Source organism: Rhinopithecus roxellana, chromosome 2 (assembly GCF_007565055.1).
Source record: "Rhinopithecus roxellana isolate Shanxi Qingling chromosome 2, ASM756505v1, whole genome shotgun sequence".
Classification (NCBI taxonomy): domain Eukaryota; kingdom Metazoa; phylum Chordata; class Mammalia; order Primates; family Cercopithecidae; genus Rhinopithecus; species Rhinopithecus roxellana.
This window is the reverse complement of record NC_044550.1, coordinates 156,778,812-156,792,963: the sequence shown is the minus strand read 5'-3', so window position 1 is coordinate 156,792,963 and position 14,152 is coordinate 156,778,812. Positions and strand designations below refer to the sequence as shown.

Genomic DNA, 14,152 nt, shown 5'->3' with positions numbered 1-14,152 from the left:
CCCCCTTAAGGATCGCATGGCAAAAGCTGCAGGAGAGGCACTGGCAGGGCTGTTTATTTATGAGCCGCGTTCAAAGCCGCCCTCTCCCGATTCTGCCACTGCAAACGACTACCTCCGAGCCCGGGTCACCTCTGGGGCCAAGGAGTTGGGGGCTGGGGCTCGGGTGGCTCCTTCTTCGGGCAAAGTTTGCCCGGACGTGGGAGTGAGGGGGCGAGCCAGGGCGCACGGGAACGCGCGCCGCCAGCCGCCGCCTCCGCCCAGCGTTAGCAGCCCTGGCCTCACCTCTCCCCTCTCCCCCGCGAGGTGCAGGCTCCCGGAGCGCAGCCAGGGGGCGGGGCCGGGCCTCGAGGGGCGGGGTCAGGGGGCGGGGGCTCGGGCGGCTATATAAGGCCAGCGCCGGCTCAACTTCGGACTTCGTGTTATTTATTTGGGAAGCGCCCGGACGGCGGAGCTCCGCGGCGGCGGTGGTGGCTGCCGCAGACTGTGGTTAAAAAAAAGAAGGCGGCGGCGGAGGAGGAGGCGGCGGCGGCGGCGAGGGATGGGAGCGCCGAGGCGCCCAGGCGCAGGCCGTAGCTGCCGCGCTTTCTGGGCACGGCGGGAGTGCTGAGCAGAAAGGGGAGCGCCGCGGCCCGCAGCCGGCTCCGGAGGCGCGGGCCGGGTTTTTGTTTGGCTGCGCTGAGCGCCAGTCAGCCCCAGCGAACAACTCCAGTTACAACAACAACCTACCTTCCTTCCAGACAAGCGAGACTTGGGCTGCTGCGTCCGTCCTATTGTTTAGACACTTGCCAGGGGCTCCGGAGTCGGCAGAGCCACCGAGTCCCCGCTCTGAGTCGTCGCCCTCCCTCTCCCCCACCTCGCTCCCTGGAGCGGGAGGCCAGGAAAGCAGCGGGAGAGGGGAAGGGGCTGGAAGGAGAAGGACTACCCGGGACTGCGGCCGCCGCGTCAGGTGCAGCTCCTGGAGCCGGGCGGCGTCGCGACGCCGGCGGGGGTACTGCCACTGTGGCCTTGGGGGACGGGATTCAAAGCCTGGGAAAAGTTGCACTTCGAGAAGGAAGAACCACTAGTGGGAGACCGCTGTGGGCCGGCTGTGGCTCTGCGCCCTCCAGGACCCGGCTCTTATTTCTTCCACCTTTGCCATCAGGTGTCTGCCGCGGAGCTGCGGTGTATCCGGGAGACAAGCGGGGCTGACACGCGCGCACACACGACTGCCATTCAGCTGCCGCCTGGCTGTGCCTGGAGTAGCGGATCCCACCCGCCCACCTGCCACCGAGCCATTCTCCAGTACGCCCCAGCAGGACGCTGACACCTCCAACCTTGGCCTTTGCCTTTCCACTCCTTCCGGTCTGCCTGGCTTTAAGTCCGCGCCCAGTCAGTCCCCACTCAGTCTTCGCAGCAGCTCTCGTCCTCCACTTGGCCTCTTGGAGTTCCTCGCCGGGGTGCTGACTAGTGGATATTTCTGCCCGGCTGCGGCGGCCCGACTGCCCTTTTGTCTTTTCTGTGTGACCTCGGGGCAGGTCCTGGTGCAGAGCGTCGCCAAGGACGCCGAGCGGGAGGCGGGATTGCCCAGACATCCTTCAGCGAAGTGCATGTGTGTTTGTAAACCATCCTTGGCTATCGGGAGACCGCGAGGACCGGTCCAGGCTGCGGCGGAGCCGAGGGCGGGGGAGGGGCCGCGTGAGTGAGCAGAGTCCAGAGCCGTGCGCCCCCAGAACTGCGCGTCCGCCCCGTGCGCCCCCGCGCGCCATGCCCAGTCGCCCCGCGCGTTCTGCTACGGGCCTGCTGGGCTCCCGCGACTTCTAGCTTCGGGAACCCCACTTTAATCGGGGCCATAATACCTATTGAGCTCCCCTCTTCTGCCTCGTACCTTCCCCACTGGCATCGGATTTGCAGAAGCGTGCGTGGGATCAGAGGACCGCCCTCCCCGCCACAACCGGCTCCTGCATCTTCGCGGCCGTTGAAGACCCAGCTCTTTTACCGCCAAGTTCATCCTTGGGAGACAGAAGACGCGTGATCTCCTCTCCGCTGCTCTTGGGGTCTCCTTGCAGCCCTGGCCAGGCTGATTTATCCTCAGGACCTAAAGTTGCCCAGGGAGCTCCTGCTCTGCCAGAGGAGGGTGGAGAGGGAGGTGGGAGGCGTGTGCCTCAGTGGGCTCTACTGTCTTGTTCCATATTATTTTGTGCACATATCCCCTGGCACTCTGGGTTGTTAGCCCCGCCGGACACTGGGCCTCAGACACTGCGCGGTTCCCTCGGAGCATAAAGCTAAAGAAAGCCCCCAGTGACGGCGAGGAAGGAGGTGGCGGGGAAAGATGCGCGGCGTTGGCTGGCAGATGCTGTCCCTGTCGCTGGGGTTAGTGCTGGCGATCCTGAACAAGGTGGCACCACAGGCGTGCCCGGCGCAGTGCTCCTGCTCGGGCAGCACAGTGGACTGTCACGGGCTGGCGCTGCGCAGCGTGCCCAGGAATATCCCCCGCAACACCGAGAGACTGTGAGTATGCGCTCTTAGTCTTTCCCTCTCCCCAAGCGGGCCGTGCACCCCTGCCTCTCCTGGAGGAACCTGGCAGCTCAGGGTCCTGTGCTTGGGGCAGCCCTTGCTAGCTTTCCCACATGCGCATCCTGGGGTTGAGCTCTCCGGGAGGGCACTGGCCAGGGAAGGGCCACTGTCCAAGGAGGGGCGGGTCCCCTGGCAGCTGCGCTAGTTCTCCCTCCCCTGCTCTCGTCCCGCCACTCGCAGCTCCTTGAGGGCTGGTTTTCTGGGGCTGGGGAGCGGGTAGATAGGGGACAAGTTCTGGAGGATGCCCGGGGCGAGTGAGACGCCACTTTGTTCGCCAGACTCCATAAACGGAGTCACCTTGCGATTGCCAGCACTCCAGGTCGGTTTCAGAGCCCAGTCCCCGCTCTTGTCGCAGGCTGGGGCGGAGGGGATAGCAGGGAGACTAAAAAGAGAGAAACTTGCCCTCCCCGATTTTGTGTCACCCTCCTGGGGGCGAAGGGTCATGGAGTGCCTGGGAGTGCTTCTCACAGGTCGCGGGGAGAAGGGTGCCCCAGGACGGCGACAGCTCGCATAGTAGCCGCGCGCAGCCCTCCGCCCCCCACTTCTCCGGGGAGGGGAAGACGGCGTCAGGCCCCAAGGGACTTGTCTCAGCGGGCGACTGCGAGGGAGGACCGTGTCCCATCCGTTAAGCGAAGTTAGTGCTGGTTCTCCAGCGCGAACCAGCCCAACCGGGTCTTACCGCTGCGGCGACCCTGCGGCGCCCGGCTGCCCGCTCCGGCCCTTCCTGCTGAACCCCTGCGTCCCCATCCACCTTTCTGGCAGTTTCTGCGCCCCTTCACGTGGCAGCAGCTCCCCTGCCTTCCCCTCTTCGCGCTCTGTTGCCCGCAGACGTCCCCGCCTCCCTGTCTCTGCGAGTCTCTAATGAAGAAGTAAATGCAGACCCGGTGTTGACGGCCCACGCGCTCCTGGTGGGGCGCTTCCAGAGTTCAGCGAAGTGGAGCATGGAGGCCGTTCTCTTTGTGAACGCCGAGGCCGCCGCCCCGCGCCAGTCCGGCCGCCCTAGGCACGTTCCGCTCTCGCGGTTGCGTGTGTACCAGGAGGAAGCGAAGGGCACGAGGCTAGGCCGGCGGGGGCCAGCGCGTCTGGACTCCTCCCGCGACCTTTTTGCCCCCGGGGTGTTAAGGGTTTCCGGCCTTGGAGAGGAGGCGCTCCGACCCGCACGTCTCCACCCTCGCAGCCCATTGCACTTCAACTCGCCCTTCTTATCCAACCCATTTCTCTCGCCCTCAGTTTTAAGGCCCAAGTTGAGCCCCCTTTTCCTTTGCAAATGGCTCTCTACCCCCAGCCTCACTAGGTTACCCCTACTCCTTCCTCACCTCTCCGAGCTGGCCAAATCGGGACTCTACTAGGGATGCCTTGTCGGGATTCGATCCACATTTGTGTAGGGTTGGGGGTGGGGGTGGAGATTCATGTTATATCGAATAGCCCAACAATTTTAGAAACAACTGCATGGTACTCTGCTTAGCATGGAAAAGTGGGTTGCGTAGAAAGGAAGAGAAGCCACGCAGAATTCTGTTTTAGCATTTGTCATTTCATGCCATTCAGGACAGTTTAAAGTTTAAGCACGAACATGTCTTACTCAACAAAAAGGGAATGCACTTGGGTGGGTGGGGGTGAAGGGGGAGCGTAGCAATTGAGTTTCAGGTCCTTGAAAAAATATACATCCTTATGAGAGATCAACAAAAAGTTTCCAGAAAATAGTTTACTGGGTGCTGACTTGTAAAATTCTATCATGGAAACAGTTTGAATACAGATTTCAAACGTGATGTTGTAGAGTCAAAGGTGATGGAGAGCTTGCTTCTATGAAGAGCATTCAAACCGCAGCAAAGCCTGGTTTTACTTGAAATGATTGGAACCAGGGCAAGTTTAGATCTTGACCTGAAGTGCCAGAAAAGGAGATCGTGACTCCTGAAGGAAAAGTGCTGCAGAAATCTGAACAAAAATGTCAGGGCCTGAATACTATTTCCATTCTTGCCCCTGCTAGTAGTTTTCACTTTACAATCACAGCGGGGTTCCCTGAGCTGCAAATGAAGAGTTAAGTTTTTATACAAACAGACTTGTTGGAAGGTAAATGCCTAGAAATGCAAGTCTTTTAAGTGCAGTTATTTTGATGGCACTAATTTTTTTTCTGTGCCTTGGGAAGTTTCGCCACCATGCTACCTAAGGATAGTGTTCTGAATTTTTATACAATTTCTTCCTAAATAGCATGAGAAAATTGAATATTTAACCTCCCGAAGGGAACTTTTTTTGGGGGGGATGCCTAACAATTATAGTAAAATAGTAGAATACCTGTGAAATTAATATACAATCCTTATAGAAACAAAAATGGAAAGCACTCTCCCATACACAAAACACAACAATCACACACAACAAACTTTTTTGTGATAATGTAACCACTTCATTTTCTTGTCATATGCCAGCAAGAATGAACTTTGCAAATGTGTTGAGTCATTTTAAAAAATCCTTTTAAAGGTTATCCTCTTCTCCTTCCTACATACTTTGTACACTACTTTAGTAATTGAATTAACTTTTAGTTCTGATTTACTCTAAACTTTACTTGAAGCAGGTTCACATAGAAATAAAATGGAACTTTCACTTTCTGGTTTTTCTCTTAGGGATTTAAATGGAAATAACATCACAAGAATTACGAAGACAGATTTTGCTGGTCTTAGACACCTAAGAGTTCTGTAAGTGCATCCTCTGTATTTTTTAATAATTTTTTTTAAGGTTGCATATTTTGAGTCATTGCTGGTCTCAGTTTTTATAACTATTCTGATGACAGTAACATAAAAAATTTAAAAGTTCATGGTTTCCTTTTTTGTGTGTTTATCATTGTACTATAACCTTTAATAAAAGTTGGGGCTTTTTCTTAAGGTTGGAAGCATGCCACAGAACTAATAATCCAGAAATGACCTCAGATCTTTGTTATACCATACCCTAAGCGCTTTATGCATATAAAAATGTTGAATAATTGTTTTCACAAAATGAATAAGTAAAAAGAAACATTTGATACTTTTAGGATTTGAAATTAACTAAAATATTTAAGTGGATCTGTATTTTATTATTAATAACAAAAGGATTCCTCTTTTTTTTTGCAAAAATCTAATTTCAAGCATTAAAATCAACCATTCAAACGTTTCAGCAGAGTTTATAATGATCCATTGGTCATATTTTGAGTTTTTTATATTTTGTGTTTCTGTAGCTTCTATAAAATTGTTGCAATATGATTACTTCTTTAATTAGTGGGTTAAATTAGCTGTGAGTAAACCACCACTTGAGAGTCAATGTAATGTTAAATTGTTCTCACCCACAGGATTGTAAATATTGACATCCCAGTAGCCATACAGTTTTGACCATTGTGCATTCAGTGTTCTAAGTTTTAAGAGACACATTTTGGTCATTACAAATTATTCCAGTTGCTGATGTGTATCCATGTCAGAATTGAAGTATGTGTATGATGAATTACTGTATTTTGATTCTTTGGTTAAGTTGAAAAACAGTGTACCAAAAAAAGCTATCAAAGCTTCAGTGTGAAGGATTGCTCTTCAGATACACTATTAGTTTAAGGGTCAGAGTTTTGACCAGTAAATCTCATGAGAAACTGCATTGGTATTAAGTTTTGTGGTGCGGACCCTGCTATTTCCCTTCCATGAGTACACTCAGATATATTATTATTAAATTTGATATTGGATCTCAACTCAGAGCAAAATTTAACTTTATAAAGGGAAAGAGTTTACAAGTCTTCAGTTGCTGAATTGAAATTTATTCAGATGGTGAGTGGTAACATTAAGAAGCATGTTATATTTTGCATTTCAGTCAGCTTATGGAGAATAAGATTAGCACCATTGAAAGAGGAGCATTCCAGGATCTTAAAGAACTAGAGAGACTGTAAGTATTTTTAATTCCAAAGTTATGACAACATAACTGTGTTTTTAAAAAACACTTAAATTTCAAGCATCATGTCTTCAATTTCGTGTCTTAGGTTTTGAAAATTTGCAGAAAAAGGAGGGTGAATCAGTGGTTTTCAGACTAACTTATGACAAATACAGTTCCTGAATAAATAGTTCTAACTTGTAATTAAGCTCAAAAACACAGTTACTTTTCTGAGACATGTATTTCCTTGATAATCATTGCTTTGGTACTTCAAGATGTACAAGCATTTCTTGTTCTTCATTTGATTTGTTTTATTTGCTCATGTAGGAAGAAAGGTGGTACTTTTATTTGCATTAATGGTGCATTAGGGAAGAGAGAAGTTTTGCTAATCGTTACTTTCATTTTCATGGTGGTGCTTTGTGTGTCATCAGTGACATTTGATGAAATATTTTATGTTTTACTGATAAAGATTTGCTTTTTGATATTTAGCATGGTGAACATTGTTATTGTTAATACTTTCCACAGTTGTATTTTATTCTATACTAGCTTCAAAAATATTTATTCTGGAAAAATAATCTAAAGATTATGAAAGTAAGAACTGTGTTGTCATATTGTGGTCATTCAAAGTTGGTTTCCTTCCCAAGAAGATTAAATGTAGACTTCAGATTTTAAGATACTTTTTTTACATACTACTTGAGGACTTTAAAAATGTTTGCAGTATATATCTGCAAAAGACAAAACCTCTGTCTGAAATAATTAAGATAAATTACAGACTTTTTAATTCCAAGTATGAATTGCATGTCTTACATGTCTTGATTATTCAGGTTTGATATGTTTGCATTTTGAAGGCAAAGAAAAGCTCTAGTAAAGGCAGCAACAATTATTTTAATAAGTTTTCATGCCTGCCTTAATAATCACTTTAAGTAAAAATATTTTTTTCAAGAAATAATAAAATCTAATGTTCATTTTAGGCTTAATACATATTCAGGTTCACTGGGCAAAAGGGCAGAAGTTAATTCCCTGTAATTATCCATAAGAAGAAAAATGGTTTGTCCCCTTCCAAGATATTTATAAAATTAAGACTATTTTTATCACCTCAAGTAAAACACAGAAATGTCTACTTTATTTTACTATTAGTCTTTCTCTATGATAAATATTACAATACAAGGACTGTAATTGTGGAATTCAAAATAAATTTTAAATCACTACTTTCAACTAATTTTAGAGGTAAATAAAAATTGGTAAACATTTGGTTGCATTCATAACAAAGCTTATAAGTTCATAGCCTGTCTCTAAATATATAAAAAATACTCTGAAAGTATTTATTGTTTGATCTCCTTCATAGACTGTATGATTAGCTAATTCCTAGTAAGTAACTTGCAAAGATATTTTAATCTTGAAGAAAGCATCAATATAATTCAAATGTTTGCTAAAATGAATAGATAATTTAAATTGTCATTTAAACTTTATGTTTTCAAGAATAACTTTTAGTCATCACAGGAAAGTGTCTTGAGTTTGGTTGCTAACTTCCAAACCGTTGAAGGAGTTTTGATGGCTTCTTATGCGGTCTCTATGTTGGTTATATTGTTGTTTTACATATTTTCAGGAACACTAGAACTAAACAAACTTTCTCATTCTTTTTCAAGTCACTTCAGAGTGTTGTCTGAACTTTCATCTTGAATAAATTAACTTTTCCTAAAACTTATTAAGCAGATGCTATATGCTCTGAAATTTGCTTAGAGTTGTAAGTAGGTACTATTTTTTGGCTTTTACTTCCTCTGGGAATGTCACTTCATCTCAGAACAATTTTCTATTCTACTAAGACTAAGTCAGATGTTTCAGAGTGGGAGGACGATTTGTAATTTTGAATGAAAACTAATATATATGCAGGACTTCTTTAAATCACCCCAGCTGTTGGCCAAGAGCAAATATTTCATATTTGTGAGGAAAAGCTGAGAAAATTCCTTTTGTTTACAACTGCCAAGTCCATCTGATGGAAGCACATTGTTATCTGACAGCCAATTCATCTCCTTGGGACTCTGGAATTCAAAACCATTTCTTAGGAACATTGTGGATACACTTTTCAAATATTTATTTTTTTTTAAATACATTAAATGGTAAGGCAGGTTTGCTAAGGAATGCATTCAAGTTATTGTGAAACAAACTATTTTAAATTTTGTTCAGTGTATTGATTTAAAAAATTAAAAAAAAAACCCAAACTACCCAGAGAGTTCCATAATCAAACTGCTCTGGTCTATGGTATATATCTTTATTTTAGTTAGTGTCATTAACACCAAAAAATTTCTTGCTTTTTCAAAAAACTGCAAGAGACAATGTGAGAGACAAGAAGAAATCAATAAATTAAGTTTTTACTATGTATTGTATAAATTTATATGGTTTTTAACAATTTAGTTGTGAAATTTAAAATTGGAACTCCAAATTATGAAAAAGGTATACAATTAGGTTTTGGTTGTAAATCCCATTTATATACTGAATAGTGATTTAATTTTTATTCCTTGTATGAAGAACAAAATAAAATAAAAACATTAATTTTATTCGTGTGGAATTTATGGTTTTAAGTTGTTTTCATTTTAAAATGATAAAACAATTATAAATTACATTTTGTGAATATTTCATAGTTGTAAGTTTTTCTTTTTATTTTATTTTATGTTGATGGACTTTTAACTTGATCTATAGAAAAATCTGAAAACAGAAGATAAATATCTGTACCTTTTTTAAAAATTCAGCTTTTTAGTCTGCAAGAAATAGTCATGTTGTTGATTTGAATTTAATTGTAGCATGGAATGACAAAGTCATTATTTGCAAATCAAAGCATTATAGCTATAAAAGATAGTTTTCCCTTTCAAAGAGTGGATGAAATACAACATTTTCAGATAAACCGTCAAGAAGGAGTTAATAGTAACATACCTCCTCCTTTCCTTTCTCCTCCTCTCCCTCCTTTCCTTCTTTTCTTCCCTTTTAGTTTCTTTCTTCCTTACCTCTCTAACTAGCTCCTTCCCTCCCCTGCCCTTCATTCTCTTGGAACATGAGATGACACATCATTGTCAGAATGTGGTTATGCATCACTGTAAAAGGAGGAAGTTGTAATCATGTCTGCATACCATGAGCACACATTATTTTCTGTTTTGACAGTTTGTTTTTGCACTCTCAGACCTAACATGTGCAGAGTCATATTTCCTAGGATGCTCTGTATTGCCAGCGGTACCTGTTTATCTGGGATGAAAATGAAGCCTTCAGAATGTGCCTCATATAGATTGTATTAGCAGAGCTCCTATTGCTTAATCAAAAAAATTTTCAAATGAAATGTGCTATACCTAGATGGCCAGTTAATTCAGTGGAAATTCGGAAAAAAAGGTCACATATAAGCTGCAGTAAGGATCAGGACACTTAGGAAGTATATTTCTTTTATATACCTCAAGGAAGATACTTGTGTATATCTGCAATAAATTCTCCATGCAAAATTATTAGTTTGAGATTTTTTTGAGGCTGCATAATGTCCTAGAGGGTTAAAAAAATAACACTGGGACCCAGCAACGCTGTGGGCTTGTGTAAAATTCTGTTGTTCACACACGGTTTATGGGATTAGATACTACAGTCATTCAGTTCTATTTTATGGCCTTTTAGGGGGACCCAGACCATGTCGGGGTTCCACTAGTGAAAATAATCTTCTTTTGAAAGTTCCTTGATAATACAAATGCAAAAGTATGGGAAAGTTTTTGAAAATTTTTAGGGTTGTTATGGGACATTTTATTATTTGCTCTAAGACTGAAAAGTGAAATGCATATATGCCTAGGTTATGTTGGTAAGAATCAGTAGCATACTTTAAAAAGTCTTGGATATTAGGCTTTGTGTGAACACTGAAACCATCTTACACCCTTAAAATAAGGAAATTGTGGAAATAATAAAGGCAAGCGTGTGGAGTGTTCATCTTTCCCCACCAATACTTAGTAAATGTGTGCTTTTAAGACCAATACTGCTTTAACTTCTCCTAGTGTTAGTATAATTGGGTTTGAAATGACATTTTTCCCACTAGCTTTGTCATTTGATACTCATTTATGCTTGAAAATGAGCTCGGAAAATATTATTATGATAAAGCCATGTAAGGAATCTTGAACAGTCAAGCTGTTAACTGAGACATTTAAATTTTCCACCAAGTTGATATAAAGAAAATATTCTTTTTAAGTTAGAAAAGTCTAAGTCCCTTTACAGTGGAGCCTACATTTGACTAAACACTACATTCTAATGAGATGGTATGTAAAAGACACATTTGTTTAAGGTGATGCTGAATTAGTTCTCCCTGCATACACATACCACTCCTAAGCATGGGACAGACAGTGTGAGTGAGGCTGAGGAGGTATGATGTGGTAGGGTTTTTGTTGTAGGTCTTTACACATGAGTTCAAGTAGAGAATATGTTGTGGAACAGGTCTGAAAGAAAGCATCATTTATCCTCTGTTCATCAAAGATCTGGACATATTCTCTGTTCATCAAGGATTAGTCTCTTCTGACTAATCCGACAAGTTTATAGGCAACACATAACACATACCTTTTCTTAACAGAACGACAGTCTAACGGTGCTAATCTCCTTGGAAAAGAATGCAAGCCCATCTCAAAAGAATTGTTTTCTGGTATCTTTCCACACAAGTTTAAAATCATGGCAGTCATTTTCTTGGAAGGTCTCTTTAAAGGACACGTCAAACTCTGTGACAGAGGCTGAGTATGCACATAGCATAAAATATAAATGTTCTAAAATATATAATAGCCATTATATGCCAGTAATGTTCACCTATTTATAAGCAACATGGTCGATTTTAAATTAGGTTTACTGATGCTAGTCATGGAAAGCTTTAATCCCTGTGCACTGTTACAAGTTTAGCAGAACATTGAATCCATCTGAGAGAGTTTCTCATGCAACGTTTTTTATGGGCCTTGAGGTTGAATGGTGGTAAGAAGGCCCGTTTGCTCTTTGTGGACCATTTTATGAATTCTGAAGCAGTGAGGGTGTTTATTTTTCCCACATCTGTTTTGGGTCCTCTTTTGTGACAGTGTTTGCTGGATGCTGTGTCCTTTATACCTCCCCTGAAATGAGTAGTTTAGTTTGCACTGTTACAATGTATTTGTGGAAGTAGCCAATGTCAAATATTTTACGTTTAATTTCCTCTCTCATTTCTTTTGGATACCTTTCTGCTTGAATTATGTCTTCTAGACTGAATTTCACAACTTCACATGGAAAGAGAGACATTTCTGCATGGACTTCATATATATTGCCGTTACCTTTTTTCAAACCAAGTGTTACCTGCTGGAGTGGAAAGCATATTGATGAAAATGCTTTCAGAACGAAAACTTGATAATAGGGCTGTGATTTGATCTCATCAATATTGCTTTACTATAATATTTACAGAAAATTATTTGGATGTCTTCTCTACAATGTCCATACACTCTGAACACAGATGGACAGTTTGGGAGCAGTGGCTCTGTGCGGCTGTTTGAGGTTCTAGAGTAAAAGCACAGAATGTGGATTATCTAGAAATCTCTGTTCTTCGACATCTTATTTTATCTGCTGATGCTTGGTGTCTCATGGAACACCAGGCAAATACACATTGGTTGTACTGTTGATTATGGTTTCTAACCAGATATAAGCTCCCCTTTCTCCTTTTGAAATCAGAAACGTTAGGGAAGAGTGATATCAGAAAACCCTTGGTTTCAATTCCACTGAGTGATCTTGATCACCTTGCTTCATCTTTCAAAATTTCAGTTTCTTCATCTTTAAAACAGGGATAATCATGATATCTCATAGTGGCAATAAGTATGATAATGTACATAGCTTCACAAAATGCTGGGCACAGAGCACTTAAATAACTATTATTCTGCATTTCAACATACCTCTCTTATTTCTCAATCGCTGAGTTTAGGAATTATTTTATCTTAGCTGCTAAAGTGTATATATGGTCCATTTGGCTTGTTACAGTCATAGTTACATTTTTACAAAATGTTTTTCCTAACATAGTATATGGTCAACAGAAGAGATGTGAAGAAAAGGTAAACAACCCTTCAATGGTTATTTCAGAGTATTTTCCTAGTCTCTCTGAATATGTAGAGAAATACCAGGAAATAAGGGGACAAAAGAGGGAGGAATATTTTGCTAATAAGTGTTGACATCCCTAGCAAGGAATACAAGGGATTAAGTTATCATTGAAATCACTGCTGAAAATGTAAACTTTATGTTATTTACATAATGCAAAATAAATTTTAAGATCCGTGGTTTGAAAATGTTAGAATAAAAACTTTTTTATAAGAGAAGTCAAAATTTACCCGAGAAGGTGGCAAAAGAGGGGGCTAAATAGTTTTACACTTGATCATTCATGTAGGGGAAATAGGAAGTTAGAAATGGTAGGCTTTAAGCCAGCATTTATCAAACATTTATTACAGACCTAGCACACTGCTAAAAACACTTTATATTTACACTGACAAGTATATAAGGAGCACAAAATTTTACTGGCTTTGGTAAAACTGTTCTCATATTATGTTTTGAATTAGATGGAAGGTTGTGAACATTAATTGAATTTAGGTGGAAGTTGCAAAAAGTAAGAGACTATAACCTCTGCTAAAGGACAAGAGTCACAGACGCAGCTGGCAGATAATAATTCAAAACAATGTTTGTCAATATGTTCAGGCTGCCCTTCAAATTGAGATTGTTAAGAATCAGTATTTGAGAGGCCAGTGGTGTTTTGTGCGATGCAGAAAGATCATTCACTCCTCTGAAAGTCAGACTCAAAAATAGCTGGTAGCACAGAGCAGTTACTGGAATCCCTTCTCGTCTTTGCCCTGGGAGAAAGTATCTCAGAGACATACATTACACACCTTTCTGAAACTGTGAATTGGCATCTAGAGAATTATCAAGCGTTTCTGGAATCTTATGGGCAGATTCCATCAAGGGGTGAGGACACATGACTTAGATATCATTATATCTCTGTCTCTTCTTTGACACCATTGAGTGTCTGTGCTCTGAACAGTGATAATTGACTCACCTGGTCTGTTTAACAAAGCTAATTTATGTTGGCTCCCATAAATAATCCTCTGTGATATCTTTAATTCACTACATGCTGTTTCCTGTTCTGGAACCATCAGATTTAACTTCAACTCATTTATGTTAGAGATCTTATTCTGACACTATCATCTTCAAGCTGTTAAGCAAATTTCTGTCACATTAAAAGCTAGGCTACTTTTTCTCTAGCTCTGTTTAGCAATTGTTATATACCTTAATAGTCTTTAAAATAAGTTTAGATTTTAAATAAGTTCTTTAAGGATTTAATTTCTGGTGATTATACAAGCATCCTATCTTTATTTAATATTTTGAAAGTTTTGCTTTTTATGTTAATGTTTGTATAACCATTTAGCCTTAGTATGGATGGAAGAGAGAATAGAAAAAGTGGAGCCAAAAGTGTCTTGATACTGCTTGAAAGACAATAAAAAGGAAACGTATACTGTTTTGTTGTATCCATATTACCACATTCCCTACTGTTATCTGTCCTTTTTGTGTGATACCACCTTGTCTTATCCTAAAAACAGAAATGTATCTGGTGGGTTTAGACATATAAAGATCACTCATAATAACTTTCCTGAAATAATTATAAACTACTTGAATTCAGAGAGGAGTGCTTCATATATATTTTCGTTTTTTTTCTGAAATTTAAAATACCTAATTT

General features: G+C 42.0%; 1 protein-coding gene across 2 annotated transcripts in view; it reads left to right on the top strand.

Moving 5' to 3' along the window:
• The first annotated feature begins 411 nt into the window (after positions 1 to 411).
• Positions 412 to 14,152, top strand: part of SLIT2 (slit guidance ligand 2) — a 375,009-nt gene continuing 361,268 nt past the window's right edge. For both annotated transcript variants that reach the window (XM_030922577.1, XM_030922571.1), the window contains exons 1-3: positions 412 to 2,487; positions 5,169 to 5,240; positions 6,370 to 6,441. In XM_030922577.1, the coding sequence (XP_030778437.1) occupies positions 2,309 to 2,487; positions 5,169 to 5,240; positions 6,370 to 6,441 (323 nt within the window). In that variant the 5' untranslated portion in view covers positions 412 to 2,308. The remainder of the gene's footprint in view (positions 2,488 to 5,168; positions 5,241 to 6,369; positions 6,442 to 14,152) is intronic.